The sequence below is a fragment of the Pseudopodoces humilis genome, chromosome 31, assembly GCF_049639895.1.
Source record: "Pseudopodoces humilis isolate 2021_Gansu_Grassland_sample_001 chromosome 31, ASM4963989v1, whole genome shotgun sequence".
NCBI classification, from domain to species: domain Eukaryota; kingdom Metazoa; phylum Chordata; class Aves; order Passeriformes; family Paridae; genus Pseudopodoces; species Pseudopodoces humilis.
In genome coordinates, this window is record NC_142230.1 from 1,474,473 (window position 1) to 1,493,842 (window position 19,370).

Sequence of the window (19,370 nt, forward strand, 5' to 3'; positions counted from 1 at the left end):
TCTTGGCCGCACCAGAGCTCCGGGCTAGCTCTACGGTGCCACTCCAGCACAGGCAGTCACCAGGAGTGAGGAACTGCAGGGGAAAGGTGATCCCATTGCAGAACCTTCAGGGCACTGAATCCTGCTGGGCTCTGCCAAATCAGGCGTTGTGGGCGATGGCAAAAGGAAGGAGGAGACTCACTCAGCTGTACTTCCCAGGAACAGGTTTATTCGGGGGAGGGGATGAGCACGAGGGTCTCAGCTGGGAGAAATCAGGACCAAAGAGAGCCCAGAGCACCTCTGTGCACTGGGTTTTATCTCAGGGGCAGGCACAGTCCAGGGTCCAATGCTCATGGAGGGGGGGGTAAGGGGAGGAGGTTACAATGTCAGGGACCAATGGGGATACAAAGGAGGCGGGAATACAACATAACAACCAATAGTGTTTTGAGGAAGGGATAATATACATGGAGGGAGGTGTAAGGAGAGGTGGGGTTTACAGTGATGGATGGGGAGATGGGGCAGGGTAAAGGTGATTGACGGGAACATTCAGGAAAACTGGGAGAGGTTTACATAACAGACAAATGGAACCAACCAAAGCAATAAATGGGGGAGAACCAGGAACATACCAAACAGACGAAACACTAACAATTTTAACAGAACTGAATAAGCATACTACAACATCTCCCCCTTTCTTTTTTAGAAAGAGGAGGAAGATATGGTAGGGTCAGGGGAAGTGGAGAGGCTGGGGACAAAGTAATAATAGCACTCCCGTACCTCAGTTTCCCTCAGGAAAAATCCCTCCCGTTTTCTGGGATTGAGGTAGTTTTCCCATTAAAATCCCAATTTGGGAAAATTCCCTCCCGACCACTCCCAGATTTGGGAAAAATGGGATTTTTCCATCGAAATCCATCCTGGTCCTGGAAAACGGGAGGGATTTTCCAGAGGGAAACAGAGGGATGGGTGGGGTTTTTTTTGTTTTTTTCCCCAGATCTGGGAATGGTCATGAGGGAATTTTTCCCGTGCCTCAGTTTCCATCTGGAAAAATTGAGGTTTTGAGGTTCAACAGTATTTCAGTGTGTAATGATATGGAGGGCACTAATTCATCACAATCAGTTCAGCTTGAACTTACTTTCAGTACTACAATAAAAATAAAGCTATACTTATGTGGAGGTGTTGGTGTCTGACTAAAAGATAATTTCTCCAGAGAAGTAAAGGTACAGAAATTACCAAATTGATATATTGAATCATCTAGTAAGTTTGGAATACAACCTTTCATACAACTGTAAAACTAGATTACAGTAGAAAGTATCTATCATAAACAAGCATATGGATACTGTAGGAAACAAGTGAGGAGGAAAGGAGGGCTGGTCCATGTGATGTTCCAGCAGCACACAGCAACACAAGGCATCCTTACAAGTGGAATTTGGGTAAACCTAAGTCAGCAGAAATACCAGCTACACAAAAAATACCAGCTACACAAAGAACCACATCATTGCTTCTGCATATGTTAATGAATGTCTAGGGCTGAATTATCTAGGGCATGGCATGGCTCACAAACAGTTAACTTAGTGAAAATTCTAAGGGAAGGAACACCAGCACTTCAAACCTGTCACAATAATCACATAACTGAACCTCTAGAGAAAGAGACAATGTTTCAGTTACTGAGCTCAACCCTCAGGCTCTCATACATCAAATTCACAAACGAAAACAAACTGGAATGGGGGATGGAAAGATTTGTGGTGACAAAATGCCAAGATAATGTAGTGGACTCAAATAAATTTGCCAATAGTAAATACATAGTCTTAAAAAAGATGTCTGAACTACAACTAAGTCCATTCCTGTAAAACATAGCAAAACAGAACATGAAAAAATAAGAATAATGGGCATGTTGATAGGAAATAATGTAGGTGAGTGGTCTGAAAAAATGCAACAGCTTTTGAAGAGAAATATGAGGTGAGTAGACCTACCAAGGTATCACTTGTACTATCTTTATAAGAATAGTAAAAACTTTGGAGAAGAGGACATTTTAGGAGAGCAGACAAAGGGGGAAAAGAGAAGGTACTACTTAGGAGAGACACCAAAACAGGTAGGTTATAGCCTCTAAAGCATATAGAAGTTAAGAAAGATTATAATGTCAACAACAGCATGTTTATAGTAGAATTACTTTTCCAAAATTATAGTAGAATTACTGATTTGAATCTTTATTCTTACCTTCTAAAGATACTTTTGTGAGTTTCCCTGTAGAATCAATACTGAGAGATTACAGAATGATTATTTTATTAGAAATGTTTACCTGAGTAATTTTAGGTTCTCTGAAGACTTCCTGTACCATTCAATCTGGAGCATACCAGTGGCTCAGTTTCACTTGCAAAGTTACCATGAAAACATTTGTAATATATTACAATCCTGGAAATGTTGGTATAGAATACAGAGACATTTAATAGGTCTGTTGCAAGGATTATTTACTTTAGAGATGTCTTGGCAAGTTTTTCATTTCATGCTCAGGGACACTCTTTACTCATTAAGCATATTTGGTATTGCACACCATTTGCTTCTACTGACAAGCTCAGCAAGGCTAGAGGGCTGTTCGAACACCAGGGTAGATGGATGGGAGAAGATTTTTCTAGAAAGATGTTTCTTTTCCAAAGTAGGATCTTTTTTCTGTTATAGACTATAAATGTGTAATGATGTTCTAAAAATTCAATAGACAGATAGTGACAACAAATTATTTACTTCCTAATACTATGTTTGTGTGGCATTTTTCCACAGGAGAGGTTCTATTGATTAAAAATTCATTTTAGATGGCTGAGAAAGCATGTTGCATGTTCTGCTTAGAAAAATTTTTTTTTTATATAAGGGTCTGATTGTATATTGCATCTCGTAACAGTTTGGCACAGACATCTATTTCATGGAAATAGGTGGATTCATGGTTTTTCTATATATATCAAAGTTTTTAGGTAACAGTCAGGTAACTGATGACAACCTCTAGGAAAGTAATATTTATGTAGAAACACTCCAAAAGTGTTTGGCAGAAAGTTGATAATCACTGAATTTGTGGTGGAAACCAATAAAGGAGTCTAAGTTTCCAGTCAAGATAACTTTTGCATCCGTGTATGTCAGATATGTCATGATAACAGGGTATAATCATTTAGAAACTCTTTTTCAAGGCAGCCAGTTATAAGGTTGGTTTCTATATAGCAGGGCTATACTCATGTTTATTCTTCTATAAAATCTGGTACAGTTGAGAATAGTGAAAACATAGTTATTCTAATGGGAAAATAGAGATATGTATAATCTTTCAAAATTTTGGTCCTTTTCTTTTAAAGCTTCAAGCATGTCCCATCATGAGGTGGCATATGGACATATAGTAGTTCTACAGAGGCACTGCAGAATACTATGAGGCTGTTTGTCAGTACACTCATTCTGCTGAGGAAATCTGTGGAGAAATTCTTTTGTTCTCTGTGGAAAGCTTCTTTTTAGACTAGTGTCAAACTCAGGTATGCAGTCCTTGTGGTTTATGATCAAAACTGTGTCTTTTGCTGTTTCTGGCTTAACCACTACTTGGGTGTGGAATCTAAAGCACTTCTCCCAGTGACAGTTTTTGACTGGTATTTATTGTTGGTTATTACAAAGCCAAATCTAAGACAGTCAGTATAACAGTTGAAGGTGCAAGCTAGTCTAATACAACATTTTTAAACCTATGCTTTTATGATACTGGTCATCTGGCATTTGTGATATGAAACAACAGCAGTGGAAATGCCTTAAAAATATCTTTTTTAAAAGAAAGTTATTGCATCTCACCAGAGCTTATCTGGCTCTATCACTTCGGCCTGCAACAGGAGTGAGTCACAACCCAGGAGCAGGATGACCCCAGGTGTGACTAGAGCACTTGCTCTGTGGCTTTTTGGCTGCCAGTCTGCCCTCTGAGGAGACAAGAACGAGAGGGAGGTCTTTTGCGTGGGATAACAGAGGATTTTTTGCTCTGGGGAATACTGGGGGCAAAAGACAGAAAGTGCAAGCGTGCAACAGCTAAAATAGGGAGTCTGTTCAAAGGGAGGGTACAAAGCATCAGCTAATGAGAGATATCCTAGGGAGGGTAAAAGGCAGGGTTCACAAAATCATCATCCAATGAGGGAGGTAGGGGGGGAAGTTGGGTCACATGGACTAATCAAGCGTCAAAGTTTAGGGGATTTCGGAAGAGGAATTCCAAGCATGAGGTGGGCCTAAGACAGATTGACAGGAGACTCAGGGCAGACTGACAACATGGGGTGGGAGGGTCTCATTTGGACCAAACCATCAACTTAGGTAATAACCGAACATACCATTAACAAGAAACACACTGCAACATCTCCCCGTTTTCTGTTTAAGGAGGAGAGTTTTGGCATTGAGGAATAGATTCTGATCGGGAGAACACATTTCTCCACCAGTACTGCTGTGTGGATATTTCTACATGATTGATTTTAACATGGTAAACATTAATTAAAAACTTCTGACATATCATTGGGAAAAAGAACAGTCAGGGATAATCTGACACAATCAATTAGTGGATCGGGTTTTCCAGTTTCTTGGCACCGGCGCCTCCGGAGGGAAGCCACAGTTACATCTTTGGTGGACTGACCTGATCATGGTACGGGCTTGGGGATGTGCGGTTTGACCCACTTTTGAGGGTGTGGAAATGCAAGCGTATCCCTGACCCCAAGTGATTAACTCAAATGGGCCCTCTACTTTTGCTGTCTCAGGACTCTTTATTAAAACTGGGGGGTGTTCTCTCAATTTCAACTGTGTGTTACTGCTGAAATGCCTAACAACAGGCGGGTTCAGATGTTCAAATGAGCAGTTTAGAAAATTTATGGTAAACAGTGCTTTACAGAGTTTAATCTGTGGTGAATCACTGGTGGTATTGCTCTGCTGCTGCTCTAGGACTCTCTTGAGCAACTGATGTGTTCGCTCAATGATTGCTTGACCTGTGGGGGAGTAAGGGATGCCTGTTTTATGGTTTACTCCCCATTTCTGCAGGAACTCCTGGAAGGCCTTGGAAGTATATGTGGGACCATTATCTGTTTTAATCTCTTTAGGGATCCCCAACAAAGAGAAGGCCTGCACTAAGTGTTTTTGTGCATCTGTGGTTTTCTCCCCTGTGTGGGCAGAAGCATAGACTGCTCCGGAGAAAGTATCCACTGAAACGTGATCATACCTCAGCCTGCTGAATTGAGCGACATGAGTCACATCCATTTGCCACACCTCACAGCTGTTGAGGCCTCTTGGATTTACACCAGCACTCAAGGTTGGTACTGCGTACCTTTGGCAACTGGGACATGTAGCTACGATGGCTTTGGCCTGGTCCCACTTTAGATGGAATTGGCGTACCAGGCCAGGCACATTTTGATGGAACTGTTGATGGCTCAGCTTTGCCTTCTGAAAGATGTCTAGCAGGTTGACCATCTCAGCAGGGGCAGCCAGGGCATCTGCTCTTCTGTTCCCTTCTGCAATGAAACCTGGAACATCAGTGTGTGACCTGACATGCATCACATAGAAAGGTTGCTCTCGGTGGGAAACAAACTAATTTTGAGAGTAACTTAAACAGGCTAGGGTTAGAGACCTCCTTTAAAACAGCATTTTCGGCTCTAGATACTACTCCTGCAACATAGGCTGAATCAGTGACTAGATTAAAAGGTTCAGAAAACCTCTCGAAGGCTCTGATGACTGCATCTAACTGAATAATTTGAGGGGAGCCCTCAACCTATTTTACATCTGTCTCCCATTTCTGAGTCTGACGATCTTTCCAAGTCATCACTGACTTGTGGGATGCTCCAGATGCATCTGTGAAAACTGTCACAGCATTGAGTGGCCTCCAACTTTGTTTTTCCTTGGGCACTAATTTAAATGCTGAATTAAATAATTTATGTCCAGGATTATGAATTGAAATTTGTCCTAGGTAGCTATCTAGAGCAAATTGGAGTGTCTCATTTCCCTAAGTAACTGCTCCAGAACCACTTTTGTTAACTTACCTGATGTTAGGGTAAGTGGTAGATGGATGCATGCAAAGTCACACCCCGCCACTTCTCGCATTCTTGCCCTGGCCTTCCAGATCAATTGAGCCATTAACTTTTGTGGCCTGGTGATACTTTTGGACTGCTGGTGACTGAGGAATACCCACTCTATGATCAAGAGTGGATCCCTCTGACCTTGATCCCACTGCAAAATCAAGCCATGGAGGTGTGGCAGTCTTTCCAAAACAATAAACTTAAATGGCAAGTCTGGCAGGCAGCGATGAGCTTGTTTTGTTGCCATCGCCTCTTGAGCTTTCTCCGGAGCTAGCTTGACCTCTTGGGTTAGGACCCTAGGAGAACTCAGCTCCTCTCCCCCTTTCAATAAATTGAAAAGGGGGGCTAGGTCTTCTGTTGTTAAGCCCAGCCAGGGTCTTACCCAATTTAAGGACCCACACAGCTGGTGGAGATCAGCTAAGGTTTTTGGGTTGTTTCTGATCATCAGTTTTTGAGGAGTAATGGTCCTCTTGCTAATTTGGAGCCCCAGATACCTCCAAGGGGCACCCGTTGAACTTTGTCCTTTTGGAGTTCAAATCCTGCAGCAATCAAAATATTGACAACTAGGTCAAGTGCGTGCTGTAGTATATCATCATCGGAGGCACAAACCAGCACATCATCCATATAGTGCAGGATGATGGTTTCTCTCGCTTTGGCACGCACTGGGGACAGCAATGAAGCAACGTACCACTGGCAGATACTGGGACTGTTTTTCATGTCTTGAGGCAAGGTTTGCCAATGGTAGCACTTCATTGGAGCTTCTCGATTGATGGAGGGAACTGAGAAGGCAAACTGTGGGGCATCAGCAGGGTCAAGGGGAATCTGGAAAAAGCAGTCTTTTATATCAATAACTGACAAATTCCAATTTTGGGGGAGCATCGACGGGGAGGGCATTTCTGGTTGAAGAGACCCCATGTCTTCAATGACTTTGTAAATTCCTCTAAGGTCCTGGATGAGTCGCCACTTGTCCTTTCCCAGCTTCTTGATAACAAAGACAGGGGATTTCCAAGGGCTGGTGGTTGGCACAATGTTGCCTTTGGCTAACTGCTCTTCTACCAATTCATTGAGCGCCTTCAATCTTTGTTTATTCAGCAGCCACTGATCTACCCATACTGGGTGTTCTCTTTTCCAGTTCAGCTTCTGGGCAGGGCACTCATCAGCAGCCGCTATGAGAAATCCCAAGGGGCTTTTGGTATTTCAATTTTCACTCCCCATTGGGACATGGCGTCTCTCCCCCACAGGGGAAATTTATAGTCTAAAAGGAATGGGCGTAAGCTGGCCAATTGCCCATCTGGCCCTTCAATTTGGACGATGCTCTTCAATTGTTTGGCGAATTGGGCACCCCCAATGCCCTGTACTTTACCTACCACGGGTTGCAATTCCCAATGTGATAGCCATCCGGTGGTTGGGATGATTGTCACATCTGCCCCTGTGTCCAACACTCCATCATGATGAAGGTAATCTTCACCTCGCCGGAGTCCACACCTCATCCAAGGCTTGTTTTCTCCAATGATTTCTGCCCTGTAGAAGTCTGGTGAAGAATTGTCCACTGGCATCTCATGTGGCATTGGAATCACCTGGGCGAAGATTTGGCCCTGTGGCATAAAGAAGGGTGGGTGGACAAAATGTGCCATGAGAATGAGTGCCTCCAGCTCTGATGTTATAATTGCTGGAGAGATTTCAATCTCCTGGGGTGTGTGCTTGTTGTCCCCAATAACAACATACTTACAGTCCAGTCTAGCAAATAAGTTTTTGTCAAGTGGGTCAACTGACACAACCTGCCAGTTGTCTATATTAAAGAATCTGTTTTGTGTCACAACTAGCTTAAAGGGAGTTTGTGGCTTCAAAACCTTCTCTGGGTCCCTATTCTGACCTGCTTCATTTTTGTCTACATGCGACGCAGGCCCGCGCTTCTCATCTAGTTTTTTGGAAGCGGTTGTCCCCCTCCCCCCTGAGAACTTATTGGTTTATTTTGCAGAAGCTGCCTCTTTGGGCAAACCTTTGCTACATGTCCCTCCTGCCCACAGTTAAAACATCAGAAAGGCTGTTGGTGTATTTTTGGAGTAGCAGCAGCAGCTGTTTTCCCCATTCTGTCTCCTTTTCCTCGAGGCTCTGGGATGATGGTCCTCTTTGTGTGGGCTTCGATGATCAAGTCAAGGGTCGGTGGTGGTTCAGAGGGCAGGCCTAGGATGATCTTCTCGCAGATGTAATTAGCATTTACGTGAGCTACTTCCATTATCTGTTCCTGTAGTTGCCGACTCTCAACCTGCCTCTCCACTTCAACTTGGAGCCTTTCAACAAAATCTATGAAAGGCTCAAAGGGAAACTGTTTAATATTCACATAACTTTGCTTAGGTTCTTTAGTGCGCATAAGGATAAAGGCCTTCTCTGCAGCTCTCTTTACTTGTTCCAACACAGGCTGTGGTATATTTTCAGCCTGCATCCTAGCTTGTGACCAATCCCCTTTACCACAAAAGTGGCCCATTGAGATATTGTTATCTGCATCAATGGCACAGTCAGGGCTTTGCAAGAGCTCAGGAAGGAGTTCCCATAATAATTTCTTTCATGTCCTCTCCCACAACAGATATTCTGTTTGGGTTAGGAGACATGCAAACAAATCGCTGATATTGTCAGGAACTAGTGTGTTTGAGGAAAAGGTGGCTTTTAAAAGACATTTAAAATATTCACTTTTTCTCCCAAACTTATTCTGAGCCTTGCAAAGCTCCTTTTTATGCTGATAATCAAAAGGTTGCCACCTAGGGGTTCCTCTTGCTCGGGTATAGGTAACAGGTGCAGCGAGGGGATGATCTTCTGTTCCAGGTTCTGCTTTTTAGTCTCATGGCTTCCAGTTCCCATGCCATCATGGAAAGTTGAAGCTGGAAGAGGATGAAAGCTGCCAGAGAAGGAGGAGGGAACAAGGGTGGGACAGCAATTGGAATGGGAGTTGCTGTTCACAGGTGACATCATGGGAACAGATGAATTGATTTGAATGGGAGGCGGAGCCAGTGGAAAGGAAGGGGGGGTTACCCAGAAAAGGGGTGGAGTTTGGGGAGAGGGGAGGAGAAGGAGGGGCATGGGTAGGGGTGGGGGCAGGGGATAGGAAGGGGTTGGAAGGAACAGGGTGAAAGGGATTGTGGGAAGAAGAGGCACAAGGTGGGGCCCAAGCCATGTGGCTCCACCATCTTGTGTCTCTCGGGGATCATTCTGAAGAGCAGGGGAGGACTCAGGGAAAACTTGGGAATCTCCTTTAGGGGCATTCACTTGAACTAAAGGATTAACAGCTGGGAAAGAGGGGTTTAGGAAAGGGTTCTTGACAGTGTGACCATCGCTCTCATGGCAAGGGTACCGAGAAGTCTGCGGGAGGCCAGGGAGTTGGTAGCTCTCCTGCGCTTCATCGCGGTTTGCCTGGCACAAGACTTCCTGATGCAAGGGATAGGATTTTGGATCAGGGGACAGGGGAGGCGGGGGCATTAGTTGAAGCTTTTCCGCCACTTTCTTTTCTTCAGCTATCACTGATCAAATTGGCACAAACAATGAAAAAAATTTAGCAACCATAGCATCACCCTTATTTGTCAAAGCTATTAATCTGCTTCCAACTACATCCCAGAAGGGGATGGTTGATATTTCTGCTGGGGATACCCTTGGAAAGTGGAAGAAAAGCCATTGAACAAACTTTTTTAACCCTTTTGAAGACCCACCCTCCAAGGTACTCAAAATTTGAAAATAAATCCCTCTCTGCTGTGCTGACACTTTTGCACCCGTTTTCCTTGATGTTAAGCTGCGGGCACAGCAAAAATCCACCCTCCCCTGCAGCAAAAGGAACAACTTAACAAACTAAAGATAAAAGTTCCAGGGCCATTCTCAGGGACAGGGTGCTTTCCACAGCCAACTATTGTGGCCTGTAGGTTCGTGTCCCCCCCCCAAAATCCCTGGGGAGCAATGCACCCTTCCCACAGCTTGTGAGCACCCTCAGCCTAACTAGGGGTATACTCACCCTCCTTTGGTCCACTGCACAGGGACTGCAGAGAAGTCCTCCTCAGGGAAGTGCTCCTCTGGATGCTAGAAGGTTATCACTTCCTCCCCCCAAGAGCCACTGGAGAAAAACCGGTCTGCTGCACTCGGAGGCAGCTGACGGCCAGAACTTTTTGGATTAAATCCACAGTTCGTCCGTGGGGTCCGTTCACAGGGCCCTGCACAATGGGTGCCAGCTATCGCTTCTCACCGGAGCTTATCTGGCTCTATCACTTCGGCCTGCAACAGGAGTGAGTCACACCCCAGGAGCAGGATGACCCCAGGTGTGACTAGAGCACTTGCTCTGTGGCTTTTTGGCTGCCAGTTTGCCCTCTGAGGAGACAAGAACGAAAGGGAGGTCTTTTGCGTGGGATAACAGAGGATTTTTTGCTCTGGGGAATACTGGGGGCAAAAGACAGAAAGTGCAAGCGTGCAACAGCTAAAATAGGGAGTCTGTTCAAAGGGAGGGTACAAAGCATCAGCTAATGAGAGATATCCTGGGGAGGGTAAAAGGCAGGGTTCACAAAATCATCATCCAATGAGGGAGGTAGGGGGGGAAGTTGGGTCACATGGACTAATCAAGCGTCAAAGTTTAGGGGATTTCTGAAGAGGAATTCCAAGCATGAGGTGGGCCTAAGACAGATTGACAGGAAACTCAGGGCAGACTGACAACGTGGGGTGGGAGGGTCTCATTTGGACCAAACCATCAACTTAGGTAATAACAGACCATACAATTAATAAGAAACACACTGCAACAGTGGGGAAAATATCTTCCAGAAGTTTTAAGGCATGCAGTTTCTATATGTGAATTGGAAATCAAGTTGGTTTTATAAATTTGTCCTGCACAGAAGATAGGCAAGTTTCAGATTAATAAATGGAAAGCTTAGTTAGGCTTGTAACTTAGAAAGCTTTAAGTTTTCAGAAAACAGCATTTCTTATCTTGTAGTAATTGGAAAGCTGTAACTGAAATGTGAATGGCATTTTATTACCACTTACAAGCTTCTTCCTGCTTTTACTGCTGCTGTACAAATGAAAAATGTTTTTCTTGATTTCCTGCTGATCTCATAGGACATGTCTGCAGAGTGTGTGTGGTGGTGCTGGAGAAGAATACCAATCCTCACACTGGTTTATCACAGTTCAGCCTTGTGGTGTATTACCAAAGCATACGCTGCTTTGTAAACTGTGCTTTAAAAGTGCATCTTCAACCAGCAGCACAAAAACAAATTGAAGCTGTTTTCTGACATACAGCCTCCAGCTACCTTTCTGCACAGTGATTACAAAAGGGTAATTTTCAAAGAGAGGAAATACATTCCATAGTTTTTGCTGCTTCTCTGGTAGCAAGGCTTCTGAGTATTTATGATGCTTTATTCTGGTGTTCTGCTGCTTCCTTAGGAGGAGCACAGATGTAATGTAGTAGCTCACAATTTATAATGAACCAGGTGGAGCTGAGGTTGCAGTTCAGTGATTTGTTGCCCTCAGTAGCAGCATGGATCCCACGGGATGCTCTCTTCTGACTCCTAATAACACAGATATTGGTCGTATTGCAACATGTTCTAGTTTGGAAAGTTGATCTGGCACTGGAGAACACAAATGAATTAATGTTAAAGTAAGGTTCATTCGTGTTCTGCTGTTAATATGGTTTACCACTTCTGTTGTGGGAAAAATAGAGGATAGTTGAAAAGGTAAGTAGGGGGAGAACTTAACAGAAATACATTCTTTTTCATTTTTGATTCAACCAATTTAAACTCCAGATTAAGTGGGAGCAACTGACCTCAAGAAAAAGTTCAGTTCAAGATAAAGATGCTAGGTAAGATAATTGCATTGTACATAAAATCACAGTGTAAACAAACCAGCTGATAACTGTTATTACTGCCTGGTTTTACTATGAATTTGGAATTTTAAACCACTGTAAGAAGCCTCTGTTTCTCCTAAACCATAATGCCTTTGGTTTGGAAGAATGTAAGATGTATCTGACTCACATAAGCAGGTCTTCAGAAAGGCTGTATGTATTGAGCTGTTGTTGTGGTTTTAAAGCAGTAACTAAAAAAATTACTAGAAAACTTACTTATTTCTTGCTGTGAGATATGGATTAGAACAAGAGCAAAACAGGCTTAAAACTTAAAAGGAATAAAGAAAGTTTATTAACAAAACTACAGGAATAAGAACACCAGAATAAACCTCCAGAAAACCCTTTTATCGCCCACTACCCAACCATTCTCTTGTACACGTGACAACATAGAGACAAAAATCTTTGGAACTTTGGTGTTTGAAACAGTCCCAATTCCTGCTAGAGTCTTTTCATCAGTCTTTGTAGAGAAACAGAAGTGTTCTTCTGCTAATTTATGGAGTTTCTCACAAGAAAACTATTTCTGTTATAGTTTTCTATTTCTCTGATGCCAGCTGCCCGGAAATCTTGTCATCAGTTCACTCCTCCCATTTCACATCACTCTGAGGTGTGTTATGGGCCATGAGTCTAGGGATGTCATTTTTTAAGGATGAGTTATTCAAAGGCAAAAGTCCTCTTCATCTGTCTCTGTGAGCTTCACTGGAAAACAGTTTTCTCATTGCCCTCAAGGCCTCAAATCTTCACTTCACTCTGTTCCAGCACCTCACTGTATCACAATTACTCTACTTTTTGCTCAAAATCCACCCTTTGAGCACTCCATTCCTCCCAATATACTCTGTCATGAATTAAAGGAGTTTTTTTCAGAACACTATTGTCCATCTCCATAGCTTTAACAGAAAAATATTTCCGCTTATAAACATCTTCTTATTCTCTCTTCCCTTTCAAAAACTTAACTCTTTTCTTCACTGTCTTCTTAATGTTGATTGTCTCTCTCTCTCTGTCTCTCTGGGGAAAAAAAAGTAATCTGTACGTTTTATCCAGGTAGTAAAAGAATTAAAGTCTTGGAAAAGCTGCAGATGTTCATGGTGTCAGGTTTCAGTCCAGCAGCAGAAACTACAAACTAAGCCAAGCTGGCCGGCTCCGTTTCTCTTCCCCGCCCATCCCCGCCCCGCCCCCCCGCCCTCTGCGGCCTTGTCCGGCCTGGAGTGGGGGAGGAGGCCAAGACAGAGCCTTGTTACCTTCTCAGAAGCCGGAAACACAAAGAGAACAAGAGAGCTCTGGGTTTACATCTTAAGGCGGTGTTCACAAGTTAATCTCACTTTTCAATGGTTAAAACTGCTGTCAATTCTTACAAATGACCGATAATTGGTCAGGAGAAAAGACTCCCATCAGCCACTAGCAGCTTCAACTTCCTTAGCTCTCAAAGCTATCTAAAAGGTAAAGTCACCCCATGACAGCTGTGTTTTAGGACATTTATATGTACTTTGTCAAGTGTAACATTTACCATTTTCAGTTTCCTTTCTTAAAACTGCCTCAGTAAAATGTAAATTTCTTGCAGCTTTCAACAGGACACTGATGCCTAGGATCTGCAATGATTGCTGCTAATAAAGGCAAAGAAAACCCGGGCCAGATCTGAAGCTTGAAAGCTGTTTATAACTTCTGTTTCTAACATTTTTGAAATCCTTTACATATTGTAATTGTAGCCCATCTGCTAAATATTTTGTCACTTTTTCCTGGAATGCACTTCTACCTCACAAGGTTTCATTTTTGTTCATTTCTGGAAAGGAGGCATGCCTCTGTTAGCTCATGTATAATGGAGATGTATTTCTTGGTGTTTCTCATGTTGCCAAGTGATCTTGTTTGCTTTTTTGCCTTCATTATTTTTATTTTTTTTTTCCAAGTGGTTTTGAGTTAGTGCTGTTGCTTGGATGGAAATCTCTAGATTTGACTCTGAGTCAATTCTTGCATAAACCATTTTCTGCTGACACATACCAGTAGTGCTACCTGATATTTTGATATCAAATCTGATTATTTGAATAACTTGGAATATTACATTATTAGTTGAATGGCAGGGGACTGAGATAGAAGGGAGCTGGGTTGAATAGTGTGCTGCAGGGAATGACCAAACAGTACTGCAGTTCTTGGTTTTTACCAGCACTGGGAGGAGTTCTAGAGGCAAAGTAGATTGAGCAGTATGTGCTCTACAGGTAGGCAAAAACATTTGGCTGTTTCATGACATGTGGTTTACTCTTGCCATCTGTGTAAGTGCTATTTCTTGCATATTTTGTCTGCCAGTGTTCTCTTATCCCTAGTCTGGATAGCTTGGCAAAGGCATTGTAGTTCAAAGTTAAAGAAGCTTGAAACTGATTTAGGCTATAGCATTAAAAAGGAACAAGCAGGCATTTAGTATAATTCTGTCTTTTGTCCTACCCTTCCCCTTTTGTCATCCTTGACATCTGTTAAAGCAATTTAAAGTCAGATTATGTTGTATTTGCACATCTTCTTTCATGGTGACCAAGAAAAACAGGTTTTTTACACAAGTTTGCTGTTAGCAATTAGAAATAAGCCTGAGCTGTGTCAACAAACAATTATAATTTTAGAGTATGAATGGAATCAATCTAGTATTTCTTGTTGGATTTCAAGGAGAAGTTTCTCATGCCAAGGAAGAAGCAGTTTGTTCAACAGGGAAGAAGTCACATAAGTTCAGTTTTTGCACATGTATGTGGCCATTGTCGTCAGAGGCACGGACACATGGATATGGCAACATTTCTGTTCATTACTTCCCTGTGGTTGTTTTGTCCTTTGTAGCCTGAGCTGTATTGTAATTACTAAAATTACTAAAGGGGGTTCCCATGCTTTATAGCTCCTGTACTTGCTGTGGAAAGATGGTCTGAGAAGAGCTTTGCACCACTTGAGGTTCTGGATTTATGTGTTTATTGTATTCTGAGATTGTTTTGTTTGTGTGGTGTTTGTTTAACTTTGTTTTGTTTGGTGATTTTCCCCTGTGGAGGGCTCTTTTGTAAATTGCTGTTTTGCATTGACAAGGACTCTGTCAGTCTTTCTTGGTGACTCTTTCTTTTACACTGATATTGCTGCAGAAGAGTATGTGTGTTAGAGATACTCACTTATTGAGAGACCGCCAGCTATTCACAACCTTTCACAGAAGTAAACGTGAATGCTGTTTATTTCTATATTTAGCACACCTTTTATAGGGTTCTGCAGGGTCTGCAGGCTAAGCAAGTTACTATGGGCTAACACACACAGGTTTACATTTTTTCACTTTTACACAAGGATATTGTTTTGCTTTACTCTCTCTTCTGCAGGAAGGTTTCAAGGACTTTAGCCTTTAATATCATGACATTTCAAAGACTGGTTTGTGCAGACAGGCCTTTATTAATATATAAAATATAGCAGCACTGTTTGCTCTTTGACCTTAATTTTGCAGGAAAACATTATCTTATTTGGGAACATCTGTGGTAATATAAAGGCAAGAAACAAAAGGGAGGAGGTAGAGAAGAGGGAAAAGGATGATGAAAAATGTTTTCAACTTCTGCAAAATCTTTTAAATTATGGAGTGGATTCAGAAATCATTTGTAATCTCAAATACTTCAGGCAAAAATGTTTTGAAATGTTTTGAAAAATATTTGTAGCATAGAGTGTGGGACTGTGTGCATTAATGGACAGGACTGAACAGTCCTGGCAGAGAAATATGTTAGCTATGGGCTGGCGACTTGTTTTTGAAAATTAAGCAGCTTGACTTCTAAAGTAAGACTACCTCAAATGCATATTTTGGTAGAACTTCCCTGTGTGGTTTGCAGTGGTCTAATATCTGTCCTATTTCCTGGGACAGTGTCCAGCCCTGAGTGACTGCTGGTCACAAACACAGTCTTTGTGCTCTACTAGGAACAGCTAGGAAGCTTCAATATAATTTTCTATCGGTTTTATAGCTATCTAGTATGCAGGTCACAGTTTCTGCATTGTCTTTCTGAACACCATCTGTCTCTAATCTGCTGTTGTTTGCCATATTGACCCATGATCAAAGCAAAAGTTATTTTGTGATTAGGATTGCTGTTAGGGTTCTTACTTAGTTTTATGAACCTTAAGGAGTGTTGTGTACTAGTGCCTATGGTATCAAGACCAGAACACATTCTAGTAAGTTTGTGAAGATGGTATGGATGACTCTGGAGAATAAGTTAAGATTGTTCGTGAGGGGAAAAGCTAAAATGGTTTGATTGACACTGGTGCAAGAAGAGGAGATGCATAAATTAATGAATAGAGCAAAAATGTCCCATCAGCACAATGTGGCTGAAAATTTCAAAGTACACAGGTGGTTGTTTTGTCTTTTGGTTCTAAAAAATGTGTATTCCTCCCTTTCTCCCAGTTGAAATGCATTAAACAGTAGCTTTTTATTTAAGGCAGTACTGCAGAGTTGTTGATAGATGACCTTGAGTGCAATATTGCCTAATGCTCTCTTCCTTTCTACAGAAATATCCAGATTACCTGAAGCTCTGGTTGGATAGTTTTGTGTCTAGCTATGAACAGTTTCTGGATGTGGACTTTGAGAAGCTGCCAGCAAGGTACGTAGAATTACAGTCCTGTTCATCTTCCCCTGATATCTGAAACACACCTGGCTGGGAGCCCAGTCTTGTTCAATGGCAGTGCTGCCTTTAAACAAAAGAAAGTTTTTTTGTTGTTAAGTGGCACTCCCATTCATTTTAAGGTCAAGTTGGGCTGGGAATGATGAAACTAGACAAATACTGGTATTTGCATTATATTAGGAAATTGGCATGAGTGCTTCTTGTTCTTGCTCATAGAAATATAATTGTTATTCCTTGTGTTCCTCATATTTTTTTTAATAAGTATTTCTTAATTGTTCCATATGAAATAGTGTTTACTATCTGCATCAGCAGTGACAGAAGAGAAGCAAGATATAGGTAAAGAGTTTACTCAATAAAAGATTTGGATATCTTAGCTGAAAACATTTCAAAATTAAAATATGCACCAGGTATAGACTTGAGAGTGATCTCCTTTCATCCAAAAAGACTTCAGGGTAGGGTTATTGCTGACATCTCTCATGTTGCTGACCAAAAGCTCCCACTTACAATCATGAGGGTCTGTTGGAGCCTGACTTCAGAGTTTCATATTCAGTATTTTAAATTTGTATGCTGTGTTATCATGATTGTGTTTTCATGTCTAACTTTGAAAATGAGGCGTGAAAATTTAGGCGTTGGATGTTTTCTCTTGCTTTTGAGATGCTTGGATGAACTAGGGATTTTAAGGAAAAACAAATGGTAAAGGATTCTGATTTCATGAGAACTGGTGTCAGTATTATAGCTGATACAACTAATGCTGTTTGAAAGCAAAGAATGGTGCTCCTTGCATGATGGCTGCATTCCAAGCCTTGTTGAAATCAATGGAAATTCTTTAATGGGTTTTGGATCAGATCCTGTTTGAAGTGCAAGTGATAGCCTTGACTGTTACAAGGAAATGAAGACTGCTGCAACTGGACCTCAGCAGATAAAACCTGGACTTCCCATCTCTTTTTATTAAAATTTTTCTCATAATGCCTATATGAGTGCAAAATACATAGTGCAATTACCAATAACCAAGACCTTCAAGTTAATTCTGTGCTCTTTCTGAGTATTTATTCCTTTGTAGTATCAAAAATGCATCTTACGATGTTTAGTTAAGGAAAAAAGTTTGTCCTTTGACACAGGTTATCTTTAGCATACTCTTTGGTATTGAAATACAAACGCTGGAAGAAAAGAATGTCTTGGAACTTTGATTTTAAGTTTTTTTAATTTATATGTACTCTGAGTTTAAGTGTTTTTTAGTATATGTGTTCATGATTTTTCATGTTGGGGTTTTTTTCAACAACATAAAGCTTAGTTATGCAGAGCAGTACCAGCATCTTCATTGTGATAAATGGTGCCTTTAGTGAGTGTAAAAATAATGTTTTTCTGAGCTTAATGACAGGATTAGTGATTTAGTCTGGAAGAATATCAGCATGTGGATTTAGACTCATTTGTGTAACAGATGTAAAGAAAAAGCATCAAAACAACATAGGGATGAAGGCAGATCATTCCTATGCTTTTATGTCTGCATTAAAAACAAACAAACAAGCAAACAAACAAGCAAACAAACAAACCTATGGCAATCAGATACTAGAATTAATAAAGAATTGCAGTTTCTGGCCATATTTGCATTTGTGATATAATCAGGCATTGAAAAGTGAAAAGTATTATCTGTTTGGGCTTTGTCAATTTGTATTACAGGCCGTTCCATTGTGAAAACAGCAACACTGGGTGCATGAAAAAGAAAAGTAGGTCAGTGTGGAACCACCGAATGCTGATTTCCAGTGACTCCAGGGGCCACAGGACCCTGTGGACTCACTTTATTTATTTTTTAAACTGGATTCCTTATTAGACAGCTAATTCTATCTTTTGCTCTTCAAGTATGATGCTAGCTAAAATGAGAAACCGACTGATTTTTTTTTTCTTTTTTTTTTCCTTCTATAAATCTTGGTATGCTTTACAGCTAAATGCCTGAAAGACCTTGATGCCAGGAAATAATGAGAAACTCTTTAGGGAGAAGGCTTGTACAGATTGCTGGACACACTAACCTTTTGGAAGAGAGGCATGAAATTTTGTGTCAAAAACATATGTTGGGGTTTTTATCATCCAAGAAAATACCAGTTAAGAAATGTAAAGATTCTATTACAGGTTTGGCTTTGGGTTTTTTCCTTCCTGAAAGAAGGACTTTTAATTGGCACTGTCACTTGATGATTTAACTCGTAAGAAATTTTTTTTCTATAAATTAGAATATCTAATTTCCTGAAGTCTGCTTTGGAAATGTGAAGATGCTAAGCAGTACAGAATTAGGAAACCTCTAAATATAGTATGTGAGTATACCCAGTGTGATTTGACAGTGTAAGTAGAGCTTATACAGTTACACAGCTTATAGCCTTACACAGCTTCAGTTCTACTCCATCTTTGTGCCTCTACTCTGTATGAAATGGCCCATTGATGATGTTACTAATGACTTTGCTGAAAAGGTGAATATAGCTATGCTAATGGTTGGATCATTGAGCACAAAAGACCAGCAGACCTGTATGTTATTTCCCTCAAAACATGTATCCTTGTCATATATATTTACCGTAAAAAGGATAAAAGCTTTACCAGCTGGTTGGAGGACTTTTTTCTCCTCGCTGCAGAAGAATTGTCATTTGATTCAATACTTTTAAAAATAACAAAGGCCTCCAGAGTGTTGTCATACTTTTTTTCAGCTTTTGGTTTGCGTGATCTTGAGGAAAGGAGCTTAAAGGAAGCTCATGCAAAGAATCACAGAAACCATATTTTATTAACTTTCTGACTTCAAATCCACATAAAAATGATGCAGAAATCATTATAGGAATGCTGATTACATGTTTGTGGAAAAATAAAACCTGGTTTGCTACAGCAGTTTCTTCCCAAGTGTTTACCACTGTTAGA

The 19,370-nt window shown here is 41.3% G+C and overlaps 1 protein-coding gene across 3 annotated transcripts in view; it reads left to right on the top strand.

Moving 5' to 3' along the window:
• Positions 1 to 19,370, top strand: part of LOC106628903 (neurobeachin-like protein 1) — a 43,170-nt gene that overhangs the window by 15,567 nt on the left and 8,233 nt on the right. For all 3 annotated transcript variants that reach the window (XR_001332238.2, XM_088068589.1, XM_088068590.1), the window contains one exon: positions 16,366 to 16,457. Coding sequence is in view for 2 of the 3 variants with exons in the window: in XM_088068589.1 (XP_087924715.1) it covers positions 16,366 to 16,457 (92 nt within the window). In the remaining variant the exon portion in view is untranslated. The remainder of the gene's footprint in view (positions 1 to 16,365; positions 16,458 to 19,370) is intronic.